We start from the raw sequence: 20,451 nt of genomic DNA on the forward strand, positions 1-20,451 counted from the left end.
GCGGAGAGAGTTCTGGGCATATTCGGCCCATGGCAAGAACACCGACCATTCCCCCAGCTGGTCCTGGCAGTACAACTGCAGGAACCTACCCACATCCTGATTCACCTGTTCCACCTGCCCATTAGACTTGGGGTGAAACCCAGAGGTAAGGCTGACCGAGACCCCCAGACGTTCCATGAACGCCTTCCAGACCCTGGATGTAAACTGGGGACCCTGGTCAGACACTATGTCCTCTGGCACCCCGTAGTGCCGGAAGACGTGAGTAAACAGGGCCTCCGCAGTCTGCAGGGACGTGGGGAGACTGGGCAGAGGAAGGAGGCGGCAGGCTTTTGAAAAGCTGTCCACAACGACCAGGATGGTGGTTTTACCCTGAGAGAGGGGAAGATCAGTGAGAAAATCAATAAACAAGTGGGACCATGGCCGTTGTGGAACTGGTAAGGGATGTAACTTACCCGCTGGGAGGTGCCTAGGTGCCTTACTCTGGGCACACACCGAGCAGGAGGAGACATACACCCTCTCGTCCTTAGCCAAGGTAGGCAACCAGTACTTTCCGGTCAGGCAGTGCACTGTACGGCCGATACCTGGATGACCAGAGGACAGAGACAACGAATGCCGAAGCCTGCCCGAACCAGGAGAGGAGGCAGCTTCGGAAGAAGTCGTGACAGTCTAGCAATGATCAACAACCAATTTGACAGACCTTGATGAATTTTTTAAATAATAATGGGCAAAAGTTACACAATCCAGGTGTGGAAAGCTCTTACAGATTTACCAGAAATACTCACACCTGTAATCGCTGCCAAAGGTGCTTCTACAAAGTATCGACATGGCTGTAAATACATATGTAAATGAGATGAAAACATGTTTTCACTTCATCATTATGGGGTATTGTCTTTAGATGGATGAGAAAAACAACAACAATTTAATCTGCCTACAGATGTTCATGAAAATATTATAAAATCTGCATAAAAAGAATATGCACATTTTCTCATCAAAGTTGTTTCCATCAAATTGACGGATAGAAGTCTGTGCGTAAATATGTAGTGCACGTAAAAATGACTTTTGTAAATATATATTGCACATAAAAATTACTTTTGCGGTTAAATTCCCATGTACCCAAAAAATAAAATACAAATAAAAAGAGGTTCCATCTCATTTTCAACTCTAATCCTACTGATGGTTTTGTCACTAAAAATTTTAGTGTAGGTATGGAGAATGTGCCCACTCTGGTATTGGCATGTGCGCTCTAGCCAGTAGCTCGCAGATATGGTGCGGGTATACATGATGAGATTATTATGGACAAAAGTGGGAGATTATTATTTGTCAAACTGCAGCCAAGCAGCGATCATCATGTTACCAGAATAAAAGCCAATTTATGCGATCCAGAGGCTCTGTACAAAGGGTTTGACACAATTGCGGAGCCTCTGGAGGCATACAGAGACCAAATCGAGCTCCGTACCACATCGCCGTGCACCTCCCAAATTTTGTAACAATGCAGAGTGCTTCGTATACAGTGGGGAAAAAAAGTATTTAGTCAGCCACCAATTGTGCAAGTTCTCCCACTTAAAAAGATGAGAGAGGCCTGTAATTTTCATCATAGGTACACGTCAACTATGACAGACAAAATGAGGAAAGAAAATCCAGAAAATCACATTGTAGGATTTTTAATGAATTTAATTGCAAATTATGGTGGAAAATAAATATTTGGTCACCTACAAATTTCGGGCTCTCACAGACCTGTAACTTCTTCTTTAAGAGGCTCCTCTGTCCTCCACTCGTTACCTGTATTAATGGCACCTGTTTGAACTTGTTATCAGTATAAAAGACACCTGTCCACAACCTCAAACAGTCACACTCCAAACTCCACTATGGCCAAGACCAAAGAGCTGTCAAAGGACACCAGAAACAAAATTGTAGACCTGCACCAGGCTGGGAAGACTGAATCTGCAATAGGTAAGCAGCTTGGTTTGAAGAAATCAACTGTGGGAGCAATTATTAGGAAATGGAAGACATACAAGACCACTGATAATCTCCCTCGATCTGGGGCTCCATGCAAGATCTCACCCCGTGGGGTCAAAATGATCACAAGAACGGTGAGCAAAAATCCCAGAACCACACGGGGGGACCTAGTGAATGACCTGCAGAGAGCTGGGACCAGTAACAAAGCCTACCATCAGTAACACACTACGCCGCCAGGGACTCAAATCCTGCAGTGCCAGACGTGTCCCCCTGCTTAAGCCAGTACATGTCCAGGCCCGTCTGAAGTTTGCTAGAGTGCATTTGGATGATCCAGAAGAGGATTGGGAGAATGTCATATGGTCAGATGAAACCAAAATATAACTTTTTGGTAAAAACTCAACTCGTCGTGTTTGGAGGACAAAGAATGCTGAGTTGCATCCAAAGAACACATTTACATTTACATTTTAGTCATTTAGCAGACGCTCTTATCCAGAGCGACTTACAGTTAGTGAGTGCATACATTATTTTTTTATTTTTCATACTGGCCCCCCGTGGGAAACGAACCCACAACCCTGGCGTTGCAAACGCCATGCTCTACCAACTGAGCTACATCCCTGCCGGCCATTCCCTCCCCTACCCTGGACGACGCTGGGCCAATTGTGCGCCACCCCATGGGTCTCCCGGTCGCGGCCGGCTACGACAGAACTTCTACAGCAATAGTATTGTAATATTATAACAGTAATAATAGCGCTGTAATTCTATAATAGCAGTACTGTAATAACAACAGTAATACTAATAATAGCAGTAAGGCTTTAACAACATCAGGAATCAGGAATCATTGATTTATTACTTTCTAAGCTGAATAAAACACTGGGAAAGGTGACAGTTGGCCGTTCCACAGTCGACAACTCTCTAGACCTGAACACAGAAACTGTCCTCCTCTCCAAGTCCCATTCCCAAAGGCGGAGGTGTTGCTAACATTTACGATAGCAAATTTCAATTTACAAAAAAAAATATGGCGTTTTCATCTTTTGAGCTTCTAGTCATGAAATCTATGCAGCCTACTCAATCACTTTTTATAGCTACTGTTTACAGGCCTCCTGGGCCATATACAGCGTTCCTCTCTGAGTTTCCTGAATTCCTATCAGACCTTGTAGTCATAGCAGATCATATTCTAATTTTTGGTGATTTTAATATTCACATGGAGAAGTCCACAGACCCACTCCAAAAGTCTTTCGGAGCCATCATCGACTCAGTGGGTTTTGTCCAACATGTCTCTGGACCTACTCACTGCCACAGTCATACTCTGGACCTAGTTTTGTCCCATGGAATAAATGTTGTAGATCTTAATGTTTTTCCACAAAATCCTGGACTATCGGACCACCATTTTATTACGTTTGCAATCGCAACAAATAATCTGCTCAGACCCCAACCAAGGAGCATCAAAAGTCGTGCTATAAATTCTCAGACAACACAAAAATTCCTTGATGCCCTTCCAGACTCCTTCTGCCTACCCAAGGACGTCAGAGGACAAAAATCAGTTAACCACTTAACTGAGGAACTCAATTTAACCTTGCGCAATACCCTAGATGCAGTTGCACCCCTAAAAACGAAAAACATTTGTCATAAGAAACTAGCTCCCTGGTATACAGAAAATACCCGAGCTTTGAAGCAAGCTTCCAGGAAATTGGAACGGAAATGGCGCCACACCAAACTGGAAGTCTTCCGACTAGCTTGGAAAGACAGTACCGTGCAGTACCGAAGAGCCCTCACTGCTGCTCGATCATCCTACTTTTCCAACTTAATCGAGGAAAATAAGAATAATCCAAAATTTATTTTTGATACTGTTGCAAAGCTAACTAAAAAGCAGCATTCCCCAAGAGAGGATGGCTTTCACTTCAGCAGTAATAAATTCATGAACTTCTTTGAGGAAAAGATCATGACCATTAGAAAGCAAATTACGGACTCCTCTTTGAATCTGCGTATTCCTCCAGGGCTTAGCTGTCCTGGATCTGCACAGCTCTGCGAGGGCCTGGGATCGGGAGAGACACTTAAGTGTTTTAGTACTATATCTCTTGACACAATGATGAAAATAATCATGGCCTCTAAACCTTCAAGCTGCATACTGGATCCTATTCCTACTAAACTGCTGAAGGAGCTGCTTCCTGTGCTTGGCCCTCCTATGTTGAACATAATAAACAGCTCTCTATCCACCGGATGTGTACCAAACTCACTAAAAGTGGCAGTGATAAAGCCTCTCTTGAAAAAGCCAAACCTTGACCCGGAAAATATAAAAACTATCGGCCTATATCGAATCTTCCATTCCTCTCAAAAATTTTAGAAAAAGCTGTTGCGCAGCAACTCACTGCCTTTCTGAAGACAAACAATGTGTACGAAATGCTTCAGTCTGGTTTTAGACCCCCATCATAGCACTGAGACTGCACTTGTGAAGGTGGTAAATGACCTTTTAATGGCGTCAGACCGAGGCTCTGCATCTGTCCTCGTGCTACTAGACCTTAGTGCTGCCTTTGACACCATCGATCACCACATTCTTTTGGAGAGACTGGAAACCCAAATTGGTCTACACGGACAAGTTCTGGCCTGGTTTAGATCTTACCTGTCGGAAAGATATCAGTTTGTCTCTGTGAATGGTCTGTCCTCCGACAAATCAACTGTACATTTCGGTGTTCCTCAAGGTTCCGTTTTAGGACCACTATTGTTTTCACTATATATTTTACCTCTTGGGGATGTTATTCGAAAACATAATGTTAACTTTCACTGCTATGCGGATGACACACAGCTGTACATTTCAATGAAACATGGTGAAGCCCCAAAATTGCCCTCGCTAGAAGCCTGTGTTTCAGACATAAGGAAGTGGATGGCTGAAAACTTTTACTTTTAAACTCGGACAAAACAGAGATGCTTGTTCTAGGTCCCAAGAAACAAAGAGATCTTCTGTTAAATCTGACAATTCATCTTGATGGTTGTAAAGTCGTCTCAAATAAAACTGTGAAGGACCTCGGCGTTACTCTTGACCCTGATCTCTCTTTTGACGAACATATCAAGACTGTTTCAAGGACAGCTTTTTTCCATCTACGTAACATTGCAAAAATCAGAAATTTTCTGTCCAAAAATGTTGCAGAAAAATTAATCCATGCATTTGTTACTTCTAGGTTAGACTACTGCAATGCTCTATTTTCCGGCTACCCGGATAAAGCACTAAATAAACTTCAGTTAGTGCTAAATACGGCTGCTAGAATCCTGACTAGAACCAAGAAATTTGATCATATTACTCCAGTGCTAGCTTCCCTACACTGGCTTCCTGTTAAGGCAAGGGCTGATTTCAAGGTTTTACTGTTAACCTATAAAGCGTTACATGGGCTTGCTCCTACCTATCTTTCCGAGTTGGTCCTGCCGTACATACCAATACGTACGCTACGGTCACAAGACGCAGGCCTCCTAATTGTCCCTAGAATTTCTAAGCAAACAGCGGGAGGCAGGGCTTTCTCCTATAGATCTCCATTTTTATGGAACAGTCTGCCTACCCATGTGAGAGACGCAGACTCGGTCTCAACCTTTAAGTCTTTACTGAAGACTTATCTCTTCAGTAGGTCATATGATTGAGTGTAGTCTGGCCCAGGAGTGTGAAGGTGAACGGAAAGGCTCTGGAGCAACGAACAGCCCTTGCTGTCTCTGCCGGGCCGGTTCCCCTCTCCACTGGGGTTCTCTGCCTCTAACCCTGTTGCAGGGGCTGAGTCACTGGCTTGCTGGTGCTCTTTCATGCCGTCCCTGGGAGGGGTGCGTCACTTGAGTGGGTTGAGTTACTGACGTGATCTTCCTGTCTGGGTTGGCGCCCCCCTTGGTTTGTGCTGTGGTGGAGACCTCTGTGGGCTATACTCGGCCTTGTCTCAGGATTGTAAGTTGGTGGTTGAGGATATCCCTCTAGTGGTGCGGGGGCTGTGCTTTGGCAGAGTGGGTGGGGTTATATCCTTCCTGTTTGGCCCTGTCCGGGGTTTCTTCGGATGGGGCCACAGTGTCTCCGGACCGCTCCTGTCTCAGCCTCCAGTATTTATGCTGCAGTAGTTTATGTGTCGGGGGGCTGGGGTTAGTTGGTTATACCTGGAGTACTTCTCCTGTCTTATCCAGTGTCCTGTGTGAATTTAAGTATGCTCTCTCTAATTCTCTCGTTCTCTCTTTCTCTCTGAGAACCTGAGCCCTAGGACCATACGTCAGGACTACCGGGCATGATGACACCTTGCTGTCCCCAGTCCGCCTGGCCTTGCTGCTATTCCAGTTTCAACTGTTCTGCCTGCGGTTACGAAACCCCTACCTGTCCCAGACCTGCTGTTTTCAACTCTTAATGATCGGCTATGAAAAGCCAACTGAGAGACCTGAGCACCTAGGACCATACGTCGGGACTACCGGCCGTGGTGACTCCTTGCTGTCCCCAGTCCGCCTGGCCTTGCTGCTATTCCAGTTTCAACTGTTCTGCCTGCGGTTATGGAACCCCTACCTGTCCCAGACCTGCTGTTTTCAACTCTTAATGATCGGCTATGAAAAGCCAACTGAGATTTATTCCTGATTATTATTTGACCATGCTTGTCACTTATGAACATTTTTGAACATCTTGGCATGGTTCTGTTATAATCTTCACCCGGCACAGCCAGAAGAGGACTGGCCACCCCTCATAGCCTGGTTCCTCTCTAGGTTTCTTCCTAGGTTTTCGCCTTTCTAGGGAGTTTTTCCTAGCCACCGTGCTTCTACACCTGCATTACTAGCTGTTTGGGGTTTTAGGCTGGGTTTCTGTACAGCACTTCGAGATATTAGCTGATGTAAGAAGGGCTATATAAAATAAAATTGATTGATTGATTGATTCTGTTACCCCTCTCCTTCCTGAAGTTTTCACTCGTTCACTCAAGGGACTGTTGTGAGGAATATTGTGGAAACTCCCCCTCTTGTCCATCATGCAAATCCTAAATTCATGAAGAGAGAAACGAAGTTGGGCTACAGTGTGGGGTCAGGGGTTAGAGGTCAGGGGTCAATCTGAGGGTGTGACCTTCAGCTCCTCACAGCTCCTCAGAACGTCCTCCAGAAAGGCCACCACCACCGCCACACTCCTCTCCTCTTCTCCTCCCTCCCTCCCTCCCTCCCTACACACAGACCCCTCAGTCTCTCCAGCGTCTCTCCCAGAGTCCTCACCCTCTCCTCCCCCTCTCTCTCTCTCTCCCCCTCCATCCCTCCCTCCGTCCCTCCTCCTCTCCCTCCCTCCGTCCCTCCTCCTCTCCCTCCCTCCGTCCCTCCTCCCCCTCTCAGGTATTTCACCAGGTGTTCCTTGAAGCCCCTCCCCTTCTCCATGACGAGCGACACCCCCAGGGCAGGCATGTCCTGTGATTGGCTGAGTCGTAGCAGGTGTGTGAGGGCGTGTGTGAGTGTGTGTCGGAGAGAGGAGCAGTAGCGGTACTCCAGGAAGTCCTGCGTCTCCTCGCTGTGTTCCAACGCCGCGGCCAGTGAGCGCCAAACACGCCCGAACCGCTCCGCATCACCGTAGCAATGACGGCAGGCGGGGACGGAGAGGGCAGCAGCAGACTTGATGCGCACCTTGAAGTTCTGACAGGAAGTGACAACACAGCAGAGGGCGGAAAACGCATCGCCGGACCAGGAAGCAGAATCGAGGGGCAGGGCAGGGTTCCTGAAGGCGTTGCCCAGGGCATAGCAGGCATTCCAGCGGACCTTCATCATGGCTTCTGATTGGACCGTGGTGACCAGTGCGCTGACCGCCTCCTCCAGGGGGCGCTGGAACCCCGGCCGGGTCAGCTGACTGACAGACAGGAAGTGGAGCAGGTTCCCCAACGCACGCACCGCATTACTCTTCACCCTGTCCTTGTCAATAGAAGCCTTGGTGGCCGACTGTAGCATCTGGAGGACCAACATGTCAGACAGTTCCTCCTGGAAAACCTCCCCTACACATTCCATGTTGACGATGAGTGTGTCGGTGAGGTTGCCTAGCGACCAGGCGGCCTTGGAGCGGACATTGGGGGAGCGGTCGTCCAGGGCTGTCAGGATGGCGTTGGCCGTGTCTGCTACAAACATCACATCCTCTCGTAGACAGGGGAACAGAATGTTGACTCCCAGAGCTCTGACTGCAGCAGCCTTCACCAGAGAGTTATCACTGTAGGTCAGGCCCAACACTGTAGGTCAGGCCCGTTCAACGGACCACTCAATACATCCACCCAGAACTGGACCACCTGTGAGATCGGGACACTGCAGCTCTCTGCCTGGCTGCTGTCTGCTCTGTACTGTTGGATGATACCTGTCCCCAACTCCTCCAGTAACTTGGCTTCGTGTAGTTGTATGGAGGGGTCTGTCTCTCGGAGACAGCGGGCACTCAGCTGCCCCAGCTCACACAGACACGCCTGGCACAGAGGGAAGTAACCGCGCACCAGGTGGGCTAGCACCTGTAAGGCCTCCAGGCGAACTGGGGAGGGCTCTAGAGCTGTAGCCCCTCCTCCTGGACCCTCGCTGTCTGATTGGTCATCTCTGGGTTGAGTAACAAGCGACACACACAGCTGCAGCAGCCAGGGCACGCCCGGCTCCTCCTCTCCTGGAGTGTGTGAGCCCCGAGGAGAGTGTGTTTGTTTGGTGTGTGAGTTGTGGTATTTGTGGGAGGGTGGAGTGTGTGGTGAGGGTGTGGAAAACCCCTCCCTCTGTCTCCAGCTCAGCGCCGTCTCCTGCGAGGTGTGTGGCTGTGTGAGGAGCAGCTGTATCTCAGAGAGAGGGGCTTGGGTCGACACCAACGCTCCATACAGTGTCAGAACAGACACACGCACGTTCACATCTCTGTGTCGTAGGTAGGGTCGTATCTGTCTCCACAGCGGGCTGAGCAGGCCGGGTCTCAGACGGTTATACGGAGCATTACACACCAGGTGAGCCAGGCACTTGATGATCTGAGTGAGTGTGTGGGCAGAGGCCTCGGCCAGCAACGCCAGGGAGAGAGAGCGGTGCAGCTCGCGGACGGCGGTGGCGAGGGAGAAGGAGAATGGAGTGTAAGAGGTTCTGGGCGGAGCCAAGTCTTCAGCCACGCCCAGGAACTGACGGGAACCATCCAGCAACGCAGACACCACCTGGAGGGCACACGCACGCACCTTAGGTGAAGGGTCCTTCAGTACTACAGTGAGCAGTGTGAGAGGAGGTGGTCCACCAATGGGAGCGTCCGGTATGAATGACGACCAATAGCCATACAGCGTTCTCCTCTCCACTGCCTTCACCACGGCTAGGAGACACAGCAACACACCCTGCCGCACCCTGCCATGGAACAACCTCAGTTTGCTGTGTGCTGCTCCCTCAGGATCAGAGAACTCTGAATCAGAGCTGCTCCTCTTCCATAACGGATAGAGGGATGGAACGGCCGGAGGTGGGGCTCCAGGGGTCTTAGACCAGGCCTCCCCTCCTCCTCCCCCTCTCTGGAGCCCGGGTTCTGCCTCTCTCTCCTCATCCACTCCTCCTTTCCTCCCCCGTCCTCGAGACTTCTTCTTCTTATTCCCTGAGGTCTGGGTGGGGGGGTTCCGTGGAGGTTCAGGGGGTTTGGGGGTGCTGCAGGTTTCGTACTGAGGCAGGGGAGCGGGGTACAGCACGGACGGCCACTCCACACCCACTCCTGGACAACCATGGAACATGAACCTCTTGAGAACTGCCAGTAGAGCTCCCAGTTCCTCCTGGCCTCCAAACCTCCACTTCCCTCCACACAGAGAGGACTGGAGGCCCTTCACTGCTCCCTGGATCACCGTGCAGTAAAGCAGTTCGTCAGCGTCGGGCGGTTTGGGTGACTGGAGCGTCTGCAGGAAGACTCTGAAACACAAACCCCTGTAGGGGTCTTCTAGTGACGCCTGCCCTGGGACACCCAGACAGATGTTAGCCATACAGGTGAGAGCAGCACGACGCAGCTCCATGTCTGGCTGAGACGGGTCGCTATAGAGACGCAGTACTCCACCATCACCAAGCAACTCACTCAGGTGCCGGTTGCAGCGAGGTCCGTTTCCATAGATCAGAGTAGACAAAGCCTGCAGCACCTCACTGTGAGTCCAGGGGCTACACACGCCCAGCGCACGGACCACGTAACACACACACACATCCAGCGTCTGCTCGTCCACTATCACCTGTAGCTGGTTGAGGAGGTGGTGTGTGAGCTGACATAGCTTGATAACCAGGTGTTCCTGGCTGAGAGGAACCAGGTGGGTCACGTGGATGAGCAGCGTGCACACTTCCTCAGGTGGTATGTTGGGGGTGGAGCATGGGGGTGGAAACATCATGCTTTGGGGCTATTTTTTACAAAGGGACCAGGACGACTGATCCGTGTAAAGGAAAGAATGAATGGGGCCATGTATCGTGAGATTTTGAATGAAAACCTCCTTCCATCAGCAAGGGCATTGAAGATGAAACGTGGCTGGGTCTTTCAGCATGACAATGATCCTAAACACACCGCCCGGGCAACGAAGGAGTGGCTTCGTAAGAAACATTTCAAGGTCCTGGAGTGGCCTAGCCAGTCTCCAGGTCTCAACCCCATAGAAAATCTTTGGAGGGAGTTGAAAGTCCGTGTTGCCCAGCGACAGCCCCAAAACATCACTGCTCTAGAGGAGATCTGCATGGAGGAATGGGCCAAAATACCACCAACAGTGTGTGAAAACCTTGTGAAGACTTACAGAAAACGTTTGAGCTGTGTCATTGCCAACAAAGGGTATATAACAAAGTATTGAGAAACTTTTGTTATTGACCAAATACTTATTTTCCACCATAATTTGCAAATAAATTCATAAAAAATCCTAGAATGTGATTTTCTGGAATTTTTTTCTCAGTTTGTCTGTTATAGTTGACGTGTACCTATGATGAAAATTACAGGCCTCTCTCATCTTTTTAAGTGGGAGAACTTGCACAATTGGTGGCTGACTAAATACTTTTTTTCCCCACTGTAGCTCCGCATTGACATGATTGGTTGACGGTAGGTGGTGGCGGGAGGTCCTGTATGAACACAAACTCACTTCCTTGACAACTTCCTTCACAACAGTTATACGCTGCTCTGCAAAGCGCACGAATAATGAATGCTCTGACTTCTGCGGATGCCGCATCACAGTAAATGCTGCATGGCCACTGCAGACATCTGTAAACCATGCAGAGCCTTTAGACCCTCAATATTTATTGAAAGGAGCGTCAAACTCATCACCATGCACCTTCACCACCCTGTGAAGTTTATTTCATCTGTAGCCATGATGTCCTGATATTTTTTTATATGACATGTTCTTTGCTCGCAACAAAAGGTTGGATGGAAACCTGGTTAATGCCAAGCCATTTTGAGGATGCTGGAATTATATTTTGGAGGAATGTGAGCATTGCTACAGGAGACTTTTGAAGTAGCCTAATCAGATTAAAACATTGTGACTGGTTGTGTTTATGCCACATATAAAAGGTAATACAAGTTTAATGATAAATATTTTGGTTATATTGAAGCTTTATTCTAGGTGTGTGGGGAATAGGCGCTCGGATTGGAGTAGAGCACACATTTAGCTTTCCTGAACAACTGGGCCTGCCGTGAGCATATGTGGCCAAATACTTATAGGACGACTTGGGAGAATGGTGATCTGCAACAGACATTCCATTTGGATCAGTTGTGGGTCTACTCTCCGCATTTTATAAGGTCTAGAAAGGCACAGTAGCAGGCCACTCTGACTGCGTTTTTTTACTTCTGATACTGAGATGTGCTGAAACATTCAGATCACGGGGCTTTTGCGCCGTTATTCAAATGACATTTTCACTGCAGCCGAGAGTAGAATTTTGTACTTGAAAACAATAATGAAATTAGTCATTGCATTGTGGTGTTGTAGGCTAGTCTCGGTAGGATAATTGTATTGTCCCTAAACAAGATCAATAAGGGAGATTTTTGAGCTGTGTGCCTCATGTCTTCACTGTTCTTTCAGGCGCAATGATGCACCTGGTCTCTCCGCTGCCTATCAGCTATTCTTATTTGTTCTTGTGAATTCATATTGAAAATTGATGCAGCTTTGAATGCTATTTAGCCTATTGCAGATCAGGACAAATGATCCACCTCCACTATTGTCACTATGAATGGTGGATAGAGGGCAGAATAGACAGATAGGTAGACTATATTGACCTGTGGTAGAGTAAAAGTTAGCGCGCGGAAAAGCGTAGTGCGTAAGGGAAGTACCAAAACACCTTGATATAGGGGATGTGCATACAAGCAGATGAGGACATTTGCCTAGGATGGAAGAAATTATATAGTAAAACCTGAAGAAAAAAATGAATGTAAACATACTACCCTCCCCTGTGCCCAATAAAAAAGACACACAACCCAGCCCCAAAGCAACAACAAAAAAAGTTTTGACAACCCTCCCCACCTGTCCTATAGCTCTTTCAACATCTCTACAACAGGCATAGCAGAAGATGGGGGTCTGTCTTTCTGCTACTAACTCCCCAGAGTCCCCAAAGAGTGATTTAACATACTGTTGTATTTTTTATTGTGTCTCTGGTGCTTGTCTTGTGGTATACCTCAGTTAGTCCTCTACACCTCTCCAGGCCTTGTTGTAATGTTGTTCACCACATCCTGAACAGCACAGACAGGCCTTAACTCTCACACAGGCCTGGCCTTCCTGAAAGAGGCGTCCGACTTTCACTCACGCTACATCATTACAGTAAGTCAACATACATACCACACCAAAATACATTTGTAATTTTTCAAACCCTACCAAGTATGTCTAAAGAGGTTAATGTGTGTAAATGTAATGTAAAATGTGTTCCATCTTAATTGGATTGCGTGACTGACTCTGAAGCATTGGTGTCATTTACTGTTTATTTTTTGGGGGTGTGTGGATGAGTTGAAGTGCTCTTTTGAGTGTTGAGTGGAGGCTATTAAAGCTATCTGTTGTTAAAGCATTGTGTTGTGTACCTTGCAGGTCATCCAGAGGATATTCTACAATGTCAACAGGTCATGGACAGGCAGGATCAGCTGTTCGGAGCTCAGGAAAAGCAGCTTTCTCCAAGTAGGAAGGAAGATCTGAGGTGGAATGGATAATTTGTCCCATCAACAGTAGTGCTGTAAGTCAGATGAGGATGGACCCACCCTCAGTTTGGAGTCTGGTTCCTCCCATGGTTTCTTCCCATCAAGGGAGGTTTTCCTCGTCACTGTATAGTGAAAAGTGCTAAATAAGTCACCATTAATTGATTGGTTAATTGATTGTTTGGCTGGTTGGTTGGTTGACTGGCTAGTTGGTTGATGAATTGATTGGTCCAACAGAACGTGTCCCTGCTAGAGCAGGAGGAGGACGTGAACCAGCTGACAGAGTTCTTCTCGTATGAAGATTTCTGTGTCATCTACTGCAAGTTCTGGGAGCTCGACAAAGACCATGACCTCTACATAGACCAGAGAGACCTGGCTCGACACAACGACCAAGGTACGCGCGCACGAGCAGACATACACACAAAGAATGACCAAGGCACCCCTCAAGTCCAAGTGGAGTCCAAGTGCTTTCGCTCAAGCCACACACACCCCTCCATATCTTCCTGGTTGTGAAAGAAATGGGATCGAAGATCAATTGGAGCAATAGGCGTAACTTCTCCACCCACTCCCCTAATTAATATCCTGGTTGAATTGAATGACGTCATGTCTGGCTCCATTTACTAGTCCTGTAGATCTCCCCTACAAGCAGAAATTACTGTATTTATGGTATGGAAATCATTCACTTTACTTCCCAATGAGCTCGATTTATGTCGTGTGACTGTGGATCATGTCTCCTCTAAAGTCTATGGCATTTTTTCACTACCTTGACATTTTGGCTTCTATAGGCAATTCTGTAATAGGCACCATCAAGTATTTTATGTCTATGGATTCAGCACACTGTCAGCTACAATAAATATAATGTCAACAACAAAAAAACATTGAGACACTTATATGAGTGATAATGTGCCATGAAGGCTAAAAAATATGTAAAAAAGCATGTTGATTGTGGTTCTTCCAGGTCTTGAGAATAACTGTACCAGTGTTTGGGGGCACAAATATCAACTATAAACATATTTGGGACTACTGCCCACATCCGTTTTCAACAGAACATAAGCCCAATCACACAGAATGCCCATGTCTGTCCTTCACATGTTTTGCCACAGGTGAATGCCATTCCGAATTTCACAGAGGGTCACCCCAGTGATCCCACACTCATTGGTGGGACTAGTTCCTCATCTACTGGCCTACATGTGCATTGCACCTTAGGGAAATACTTAAGCAATAAGGCCAGAGGAAGTGTGGTATATGGCCAATATACCATGGCTAAGGGCTGTTCTTAAGCATGACGCAACTCGAAGTGCCTGGATACAGCCATTAGCCATGGAATATTGGCCATATACCACAAACCCCCGAGGTGCCTTAATGCTATTATAAACAGGTTACCAATGTAATTAGAACAGTAAAAAATATTTGTTTTTGTCAGACCAGTGGTATACGGTCTGATATACCACAGCTTTCAGCCAATCACCATTCAGGGATCAAACCACCCATTTAATAATACTGTGTGTATGTATGTATGTGCAATTGAATCAATTTTATAATAAGGCTGTAATGTAACAAAATGTGGAAAATGTCAAGGGGTCTGAATACTTTCCGAATGCACTGTATGTATGTATGTATGTATGTATGTATGTATGTATGTATGTATGTATGTACAGTGCATTTGGAAAGTATTCAGCCCCCTTGACTTTTTCCACATTTTGTTACATTACAGCCTTATTATAAAATGGATTTCATTTTTTTCCAGTAATCTACATACTGAACAGGTTTTTAGAAATATTTGCAAATGTATTAAAAATAAAAAATATACCTTATTTACATAACTATTCAGACAGTTTGCTTTGCGACTCGAAATTCAGCTCGGGTGCATCCTGTTTCCATTGATCATCCTTGAGATGCCAAACTGAGCAATCGGGGGAGAAGGGCCTTGGTCAGGGAGGTGACCAAGAACCCGATGGTCACTCTGACAGAGCTCCAGAGTTCCTCTGTGGAGATGGGAGAACCTTCCAGAAGGACAACCATCTCTGCAGCACTCCACCAATTTAGGTCTTCATGGTAAAGTGGCCAGACGGAAGCCACTCCTCAGTAAAAGGCACATGACAGCCCGCTTGGAATTTGCCAAAAGGCACCTAAATGACTCTCAGACCATGAGAAACAAGATTCTCTGGTCTGATGAAACCAAGATTGAACTCTTTGGCCTGAATGCCAAGCGCCACGTCTGAAGTAAACCTGGCACCATCCCTACGGTGAAGCACGGTGGTGGCAGCATCATGCTGTGGGGATGTTTTTCAGCGGCAAGGACTGGGAGACTCGGGATCGAGGGAAAGATAAACAGAGCAAAGTACAGAGAGATCCTTGATGAAAACCTGCTCCAGAGCACTCAGGACCTCAGACTGGGGCGAAGGTTCACATTCCAACAGGACAACGACCCTAAGCACACAGCCAAGACAACGCAGGAGTGGCTTCGGGACAAGTCTCTGAATGTCCTTGAGTGGCCTTGCCAGAGCCCGGACTTGAACTCGATCTAACATCTCTGAAGAGACCTGAAAATAGCTGTGCAGCGACGCTCCACATCCAACCCGACAGAGCTTGAGAGGATCTGCAGCGAAGAATGGGAGAAACACACCAAATACAGGTGTGCCAAGCTTGTAGCGTCATACTCAAGAAGACTCAAGGCTGTAATCGCTGCCAAAGGTGCTTCAACAAAGTACTGAGTAAAGGGTCTGAATACTTATGTAAATGTTTTATTTCAGTTTTATTTGTCTAAAAACCTGTTTTTGCTTTGTCATTATGTGGTATTGTGTGTAGACTGAATAGGCTGTAATGTAACAAAATGTGGAAAAAGTCAAGGGGTCTGAATACTTTCCGAATGCACTGTATGTATATGTATTAACAAAAAACTACATTTTAAGTGAGAATAGGCATTGGTCTGAAGCCGAAAAATAAAGCAAATTCACATGAGCACCATGCCTATTCCACCCATGCTCTACCAAGGTTTTCCAGTACACAGCTTTGACCTACTACAGTAGCTGTGTTGGTATTGTACTTCAAACTATGTGTAGGCAGGTTGCTTGGGATCCAAACCTTCTTAAACAGTCTAATTCATGTGATTTGTACCGCATGCAAGGTAAAGTATTGGATTCTTCACACACCACAGTAAGACATTATCCCGTTACGCTACATTTTCATGCTTTTTTAATTAAATGAATGTAAGCTTTGCTTTCATACTTACAAGGCCATTAGGCTTGTTTGAGCAGTTTTGTTTTGTAATAATGTGGTGCATGGACTTGGTATTTTACCAAATAAGGCAATCTTCTGTATACCACCCCTACCTTGTCACAACACATAATCTCAAATCTCAAATATATTTTGATTTGTTTAACACTTTTTTTGTTACTACATGATTCCATATGTGTTATTTCATAGTGCTATGTATTCACTATTATTCTACATTGAATGAGTAGGTGTGTCCAAACTTTTGACTGGTAGTGTATATATGCAGAGTTTGTTGTATATGAAATGTCAATGAAATGGAAAAAAAGGGTCCTGTACCATCTCTTAGTCTTGCGGTACACAGAGTAATACTGTAGTGTCCATCCACCTGGTAAAGAGGAGGTTGCCATATCTGATCCACCTCAGTGGGGTGGTTGGTTGGTCTGGCTCATCTTATCTTCTTGACTAAAATAAAATTAGTTTTACATGTACATTTTTTTGCCATATTTAAAAGCAGAAAATCCTTCATTACCAACATTCATACTTTTTCCCCCACTAAATGATCTACCCACTTTAATGCAGGGAAACTTAACACCATGTTAAATGTGTAACCAGAGGGAAAAAAACTCTAGACCACCTTTACTCCACACACAGAGACGCATACAAAGCTCTCCCTCGCCCTCCATTTGGCAAATCTGACCATAACTCTATCCTCCTGATTCCTGCTTATAAGCAAAAACTAAAGCAGGAAGCACCAGTGACTCGGTTAATAAAAAAGTGGTCAGATGACGCAGATGCTAAGCTACAGGACTGTTTTGCTAGCACAGACTGGAACATGTTCCGGGATTCTTCAGACAGCATTGAGGAGTACACCACATCAGTCACTGGCTTCATCAATAAGTGCATCGATGATGTCGTCCCCACAGTGACCGTACGTACATACCCCAACCAGAAGCCATGGATTACAGGAAACATCCGCACTGAGCTAAAGGGTAGAGCTGCCGCTTTCAAGGAACGGGACTCTAACCCGGACGCTTATAAGAAATCCCGCTATGACCTCCGACGAACCATCAAACAGGCAAAGAGTGTCAAGGCTGAGGTGTATGATGTGTGGAAGTCAGGCGCAGGACACCGAAGCTTAGTCCAACAAAGTTTACTGTGAAAAACCACCAGGCAAGGATACAGTAAACGGCCTCAACAAAACAGAGGCGAGCAATACGCAAACTATGCGTATAACAAATAAACAAAGAAACAGATACAAAAACACGCAGCACTACGGACAGGCGAAAAACAACACACAATCTAACCAATGCAAAACAGGGAACTTATAGGACACGTAATCAGACACAAACGGACACAGGTGTAAAAGACAGACCAAAGCAATCACACCAAGAAACATTCAACGGTGGCAGCTAGTACTCCGGGGACGGCGAACGCCGAAGCCTGCCCGAACTAGGAGGAGGAGCAGTCTCGGCAGAATCCGTGACAGTACCCCCCCCTTGACGCGCGGCTCCAGCCGTGCGCCGACCCCGGCCTCGGGGACGGCCAGGAGGACGCGGACCCGGGCGCGTGGGATGCCCACGGTGGAACTCAGTCAGGAGGGACGGATCTAGGATGTCCCTCCTAGGCACCCAGCACCGTTCCTCCGGACCGTACCCCTCCCACTCCACGAGATACTGGAGACCACTCATCCGGCGCCTCGAGTCCAAGATGGTCCGGACCCTGTACGCCGGGGCCCCCTCGATGTCCAAAGGGGGCGGAGGGGTCTCTCCTATCTCATCTTCTTGGAGTGGGCCAGCTACCACCGATCTGAGAAGAGACACATGGAACGAGGGGTTAATATTCTTGTACTCAATAGGCAGTTGTAACCTGTAACACACCTCGTTCAATCTTCTCAGGACTTTAAAGGGCCCCACAAACCGCCGACCCAGCTTCCGGCAGGGCAGGCGGAGGGGCAGGTTTCGAGTCGAGAGCCAGACTCGATCTCCCGGTGCGTACACCGTCCCTCACTGCGGTGGCGATCGGCGCTCGCCTTTTGTTGACGGATGGCCCGCTGCAGATGGACATGGGCAGCGTCCCACGTCTCCTCAGAGCGCCGAATCCACTCGTCCACCGCAGGGGCCTCGATCTGGCTCTCGTGCCATGGTGCCAGGACCGGCTGATACCCTAAAACACACTGGAAAGGTGTTAAATTGGTGGAGGAGTGGCAGAGAGAGTTCTGGGCCATCTCTGCCCAGGGGATATACCTAGACCACTCCTCCGGCCGGTCCCGGCAATAGGACCTCAGAAACCTACCCACATCCTGGTTGACTCGTTCAACCTGCCCATTGCTCTCTGGGTGGTACCCCGAGGTAAGGCTTACCGAGACCCCCAAGCGTTCCATGAACGCCCCCCAAACTCTGGAGGTGAACTGGGGACCTCGGTCAGACACAATATCCTCGGGGACCCCATAGTGCCGGAATATGTGGGTAAATAGGGCCTCAGCGGTCTGTAGGGCAGTAGGGAGACCCGGCATTGAGAGGAGACGACAGGCCTTGGAAAACCGATCCACAACGACCAAAATGGTGGTATTCCCCTGGGAGGGGGGTAGGTCGGTCACAAAATCCACCGAGAGGTGGGACCATGGTCGTTGTGGAACGGGCAGGGGATGTAACTTACCCCTGGGCAAATGTCTAGGCGCCTTACACTGGGCGCACACCGAGCAGGAGGAGACATAAACCCTCACATCCCTAGCTAACGTTGGCCACCAGTATTTCACGCTAAGGCAGTGCACTGTCCGGCCAATACCTGGATGTCCAGAGGAGGGTGATGTATGAGCCCAATAAATCAGACGATCACGAACCACGAGCGGAACGTACGTCCGCCCCACAGGACACTCGGGGGGAGTAGGGTCGGTACGCAATGCCCGCTCGATTTCCGCATCGACCTCCCACACCACCGGAGCCACCAGACAAGACTCCGGCAGTATGGAAGTAGGCTCAATGGACCTCTCCTCTGTGTCATACCGCCGGGACAGGGCGTCTGCCTTACCGTTCTGGGACCCTGGGATGTATGTGATCTTAAAAACAAACCGGGTCAGGAACATGTTCCACCTAGCCTGACGAGGGTTCAATCTCCTAGCTGCCCGGATGTACTCCAGGTTACGGTGATCAGTCAGAATGAGGAAAGGGTGTTGAGCCCCCTCAAGCCAATGCCTCCACACCTTTAGGGCCTGGACTACAGCTAACAGCTCCCTGTCCCCAACGTCATAATTACGCTCCGCCGAGCTGAGCTTCTTGGAGTAGAACGCACAGGGGCGGAGCTTAGGTGGCGTGCCGGACCGTTGCGACAGGACTGCCCCAATGCCGGCCTCAGACGCGTCTACCTCTACTTGGAATGGTAAAGAGGGATCCGGATGCGCCAGCACCGGGGCCGAGGTGAACAGGTTCTTCAGTTTGACAAATGCCCTGTCCGCCTCAGCTGACCACTGCAAACGAACCGGACCCCCCTTTAGCAGGGACGTAATGGGAGCTGCAACCTGTCCAAAGCCCCGGATAAACCTCCGGTAGTAATTAGCAAAACCCAAGAACTGCTGCACCTCTTTTACAGTGGTTGGAGTTTGCCAATTACGCACGGCCGACACACGGTCTACCTCTATCTCCACACCAGACGCGGACAACCGATAACCCAAAAAGGAGACGGACTCCTGGAAGAATAGGCATTTCTCTGCCTTGACATACAAGTCATGCTCCAACAGTCTTCTCAACTCTCGGCGCACCAGGGCTACATGCTCGGCTCGTGTAGAAGAGTACACTAGGATATCATCGATGTATACTACCACACCCTGCCCATGCATGTCCCGGAAAATCTCGTCAACAAAGGATTGGAAGACTGAAGGAGCATTCATTAACCCGTATGGCATGACGAGATACTCGTAATGACCCGAGGTGGTGCTAAATGCTGTCTTCCATTCATCCCCCTCCCTAATGCGCACCAGATTGTACGCGCTCCTGAGATCCAACTTTGTGAAGAACCGCGCTCCGCGTAATGATTCTGTCATAGTCGCAATCAGTGGAAGAGGGTAACTGTACTTAACCGTGATCTGATTGAGACTACGGTAGTCAATACACGGGCGCAAGCCCCCGTCCTTCTTCTTCACAAAGAAGAAACTTGAGGAAACCGGGGAAGTGGAGGACCGTATGTATCCCTGTGCCAAGGACTCGGCTATGTAAGTCTCCATA

General features: G+C 48.0%; 1 protein-coding gene across 1 annotated transcript; it reads right to left on the reverse strand.

The window, feature by feature from the left end:
* Positions 1-7,245: 7,245 nt before the first annotated feature.
* LOC121536416 (HEAT repeat-containing protein 6-like) lies at positions 7,246-10,259 on the reverse strand (the record flags this gene model as incomplete). Its single annotated transcript, XM_041843670.2, is given in 2 exon segments — positions 7,246-8,144; positions 8,147-10,259. Coding segments are annotated over 2 exon segments (3,012 nt in total), but the record flags the coding sequence as incomplete, so codon positions are not given.
* Positions 10,260-20,451: the final 10,192 nt, after the last annotated feature.

The sequence above is a fragment of the Coregonus clupeaformis genome, chromosome 23, assembly GCF_020615455.1.
Source record: "Coregonus clupeaformis isolate EN_2021a chromosome 23, ASM2061545v1, whole genome shotgun sequence".
Classification (NCBI taxonomy): domain Eukaryota; kingdom Metazoa; phylum Chordata; class Actinopteri; order Salmoniformes; family Salmonidae; genus Coregonus; species Coregonus clupeaformis.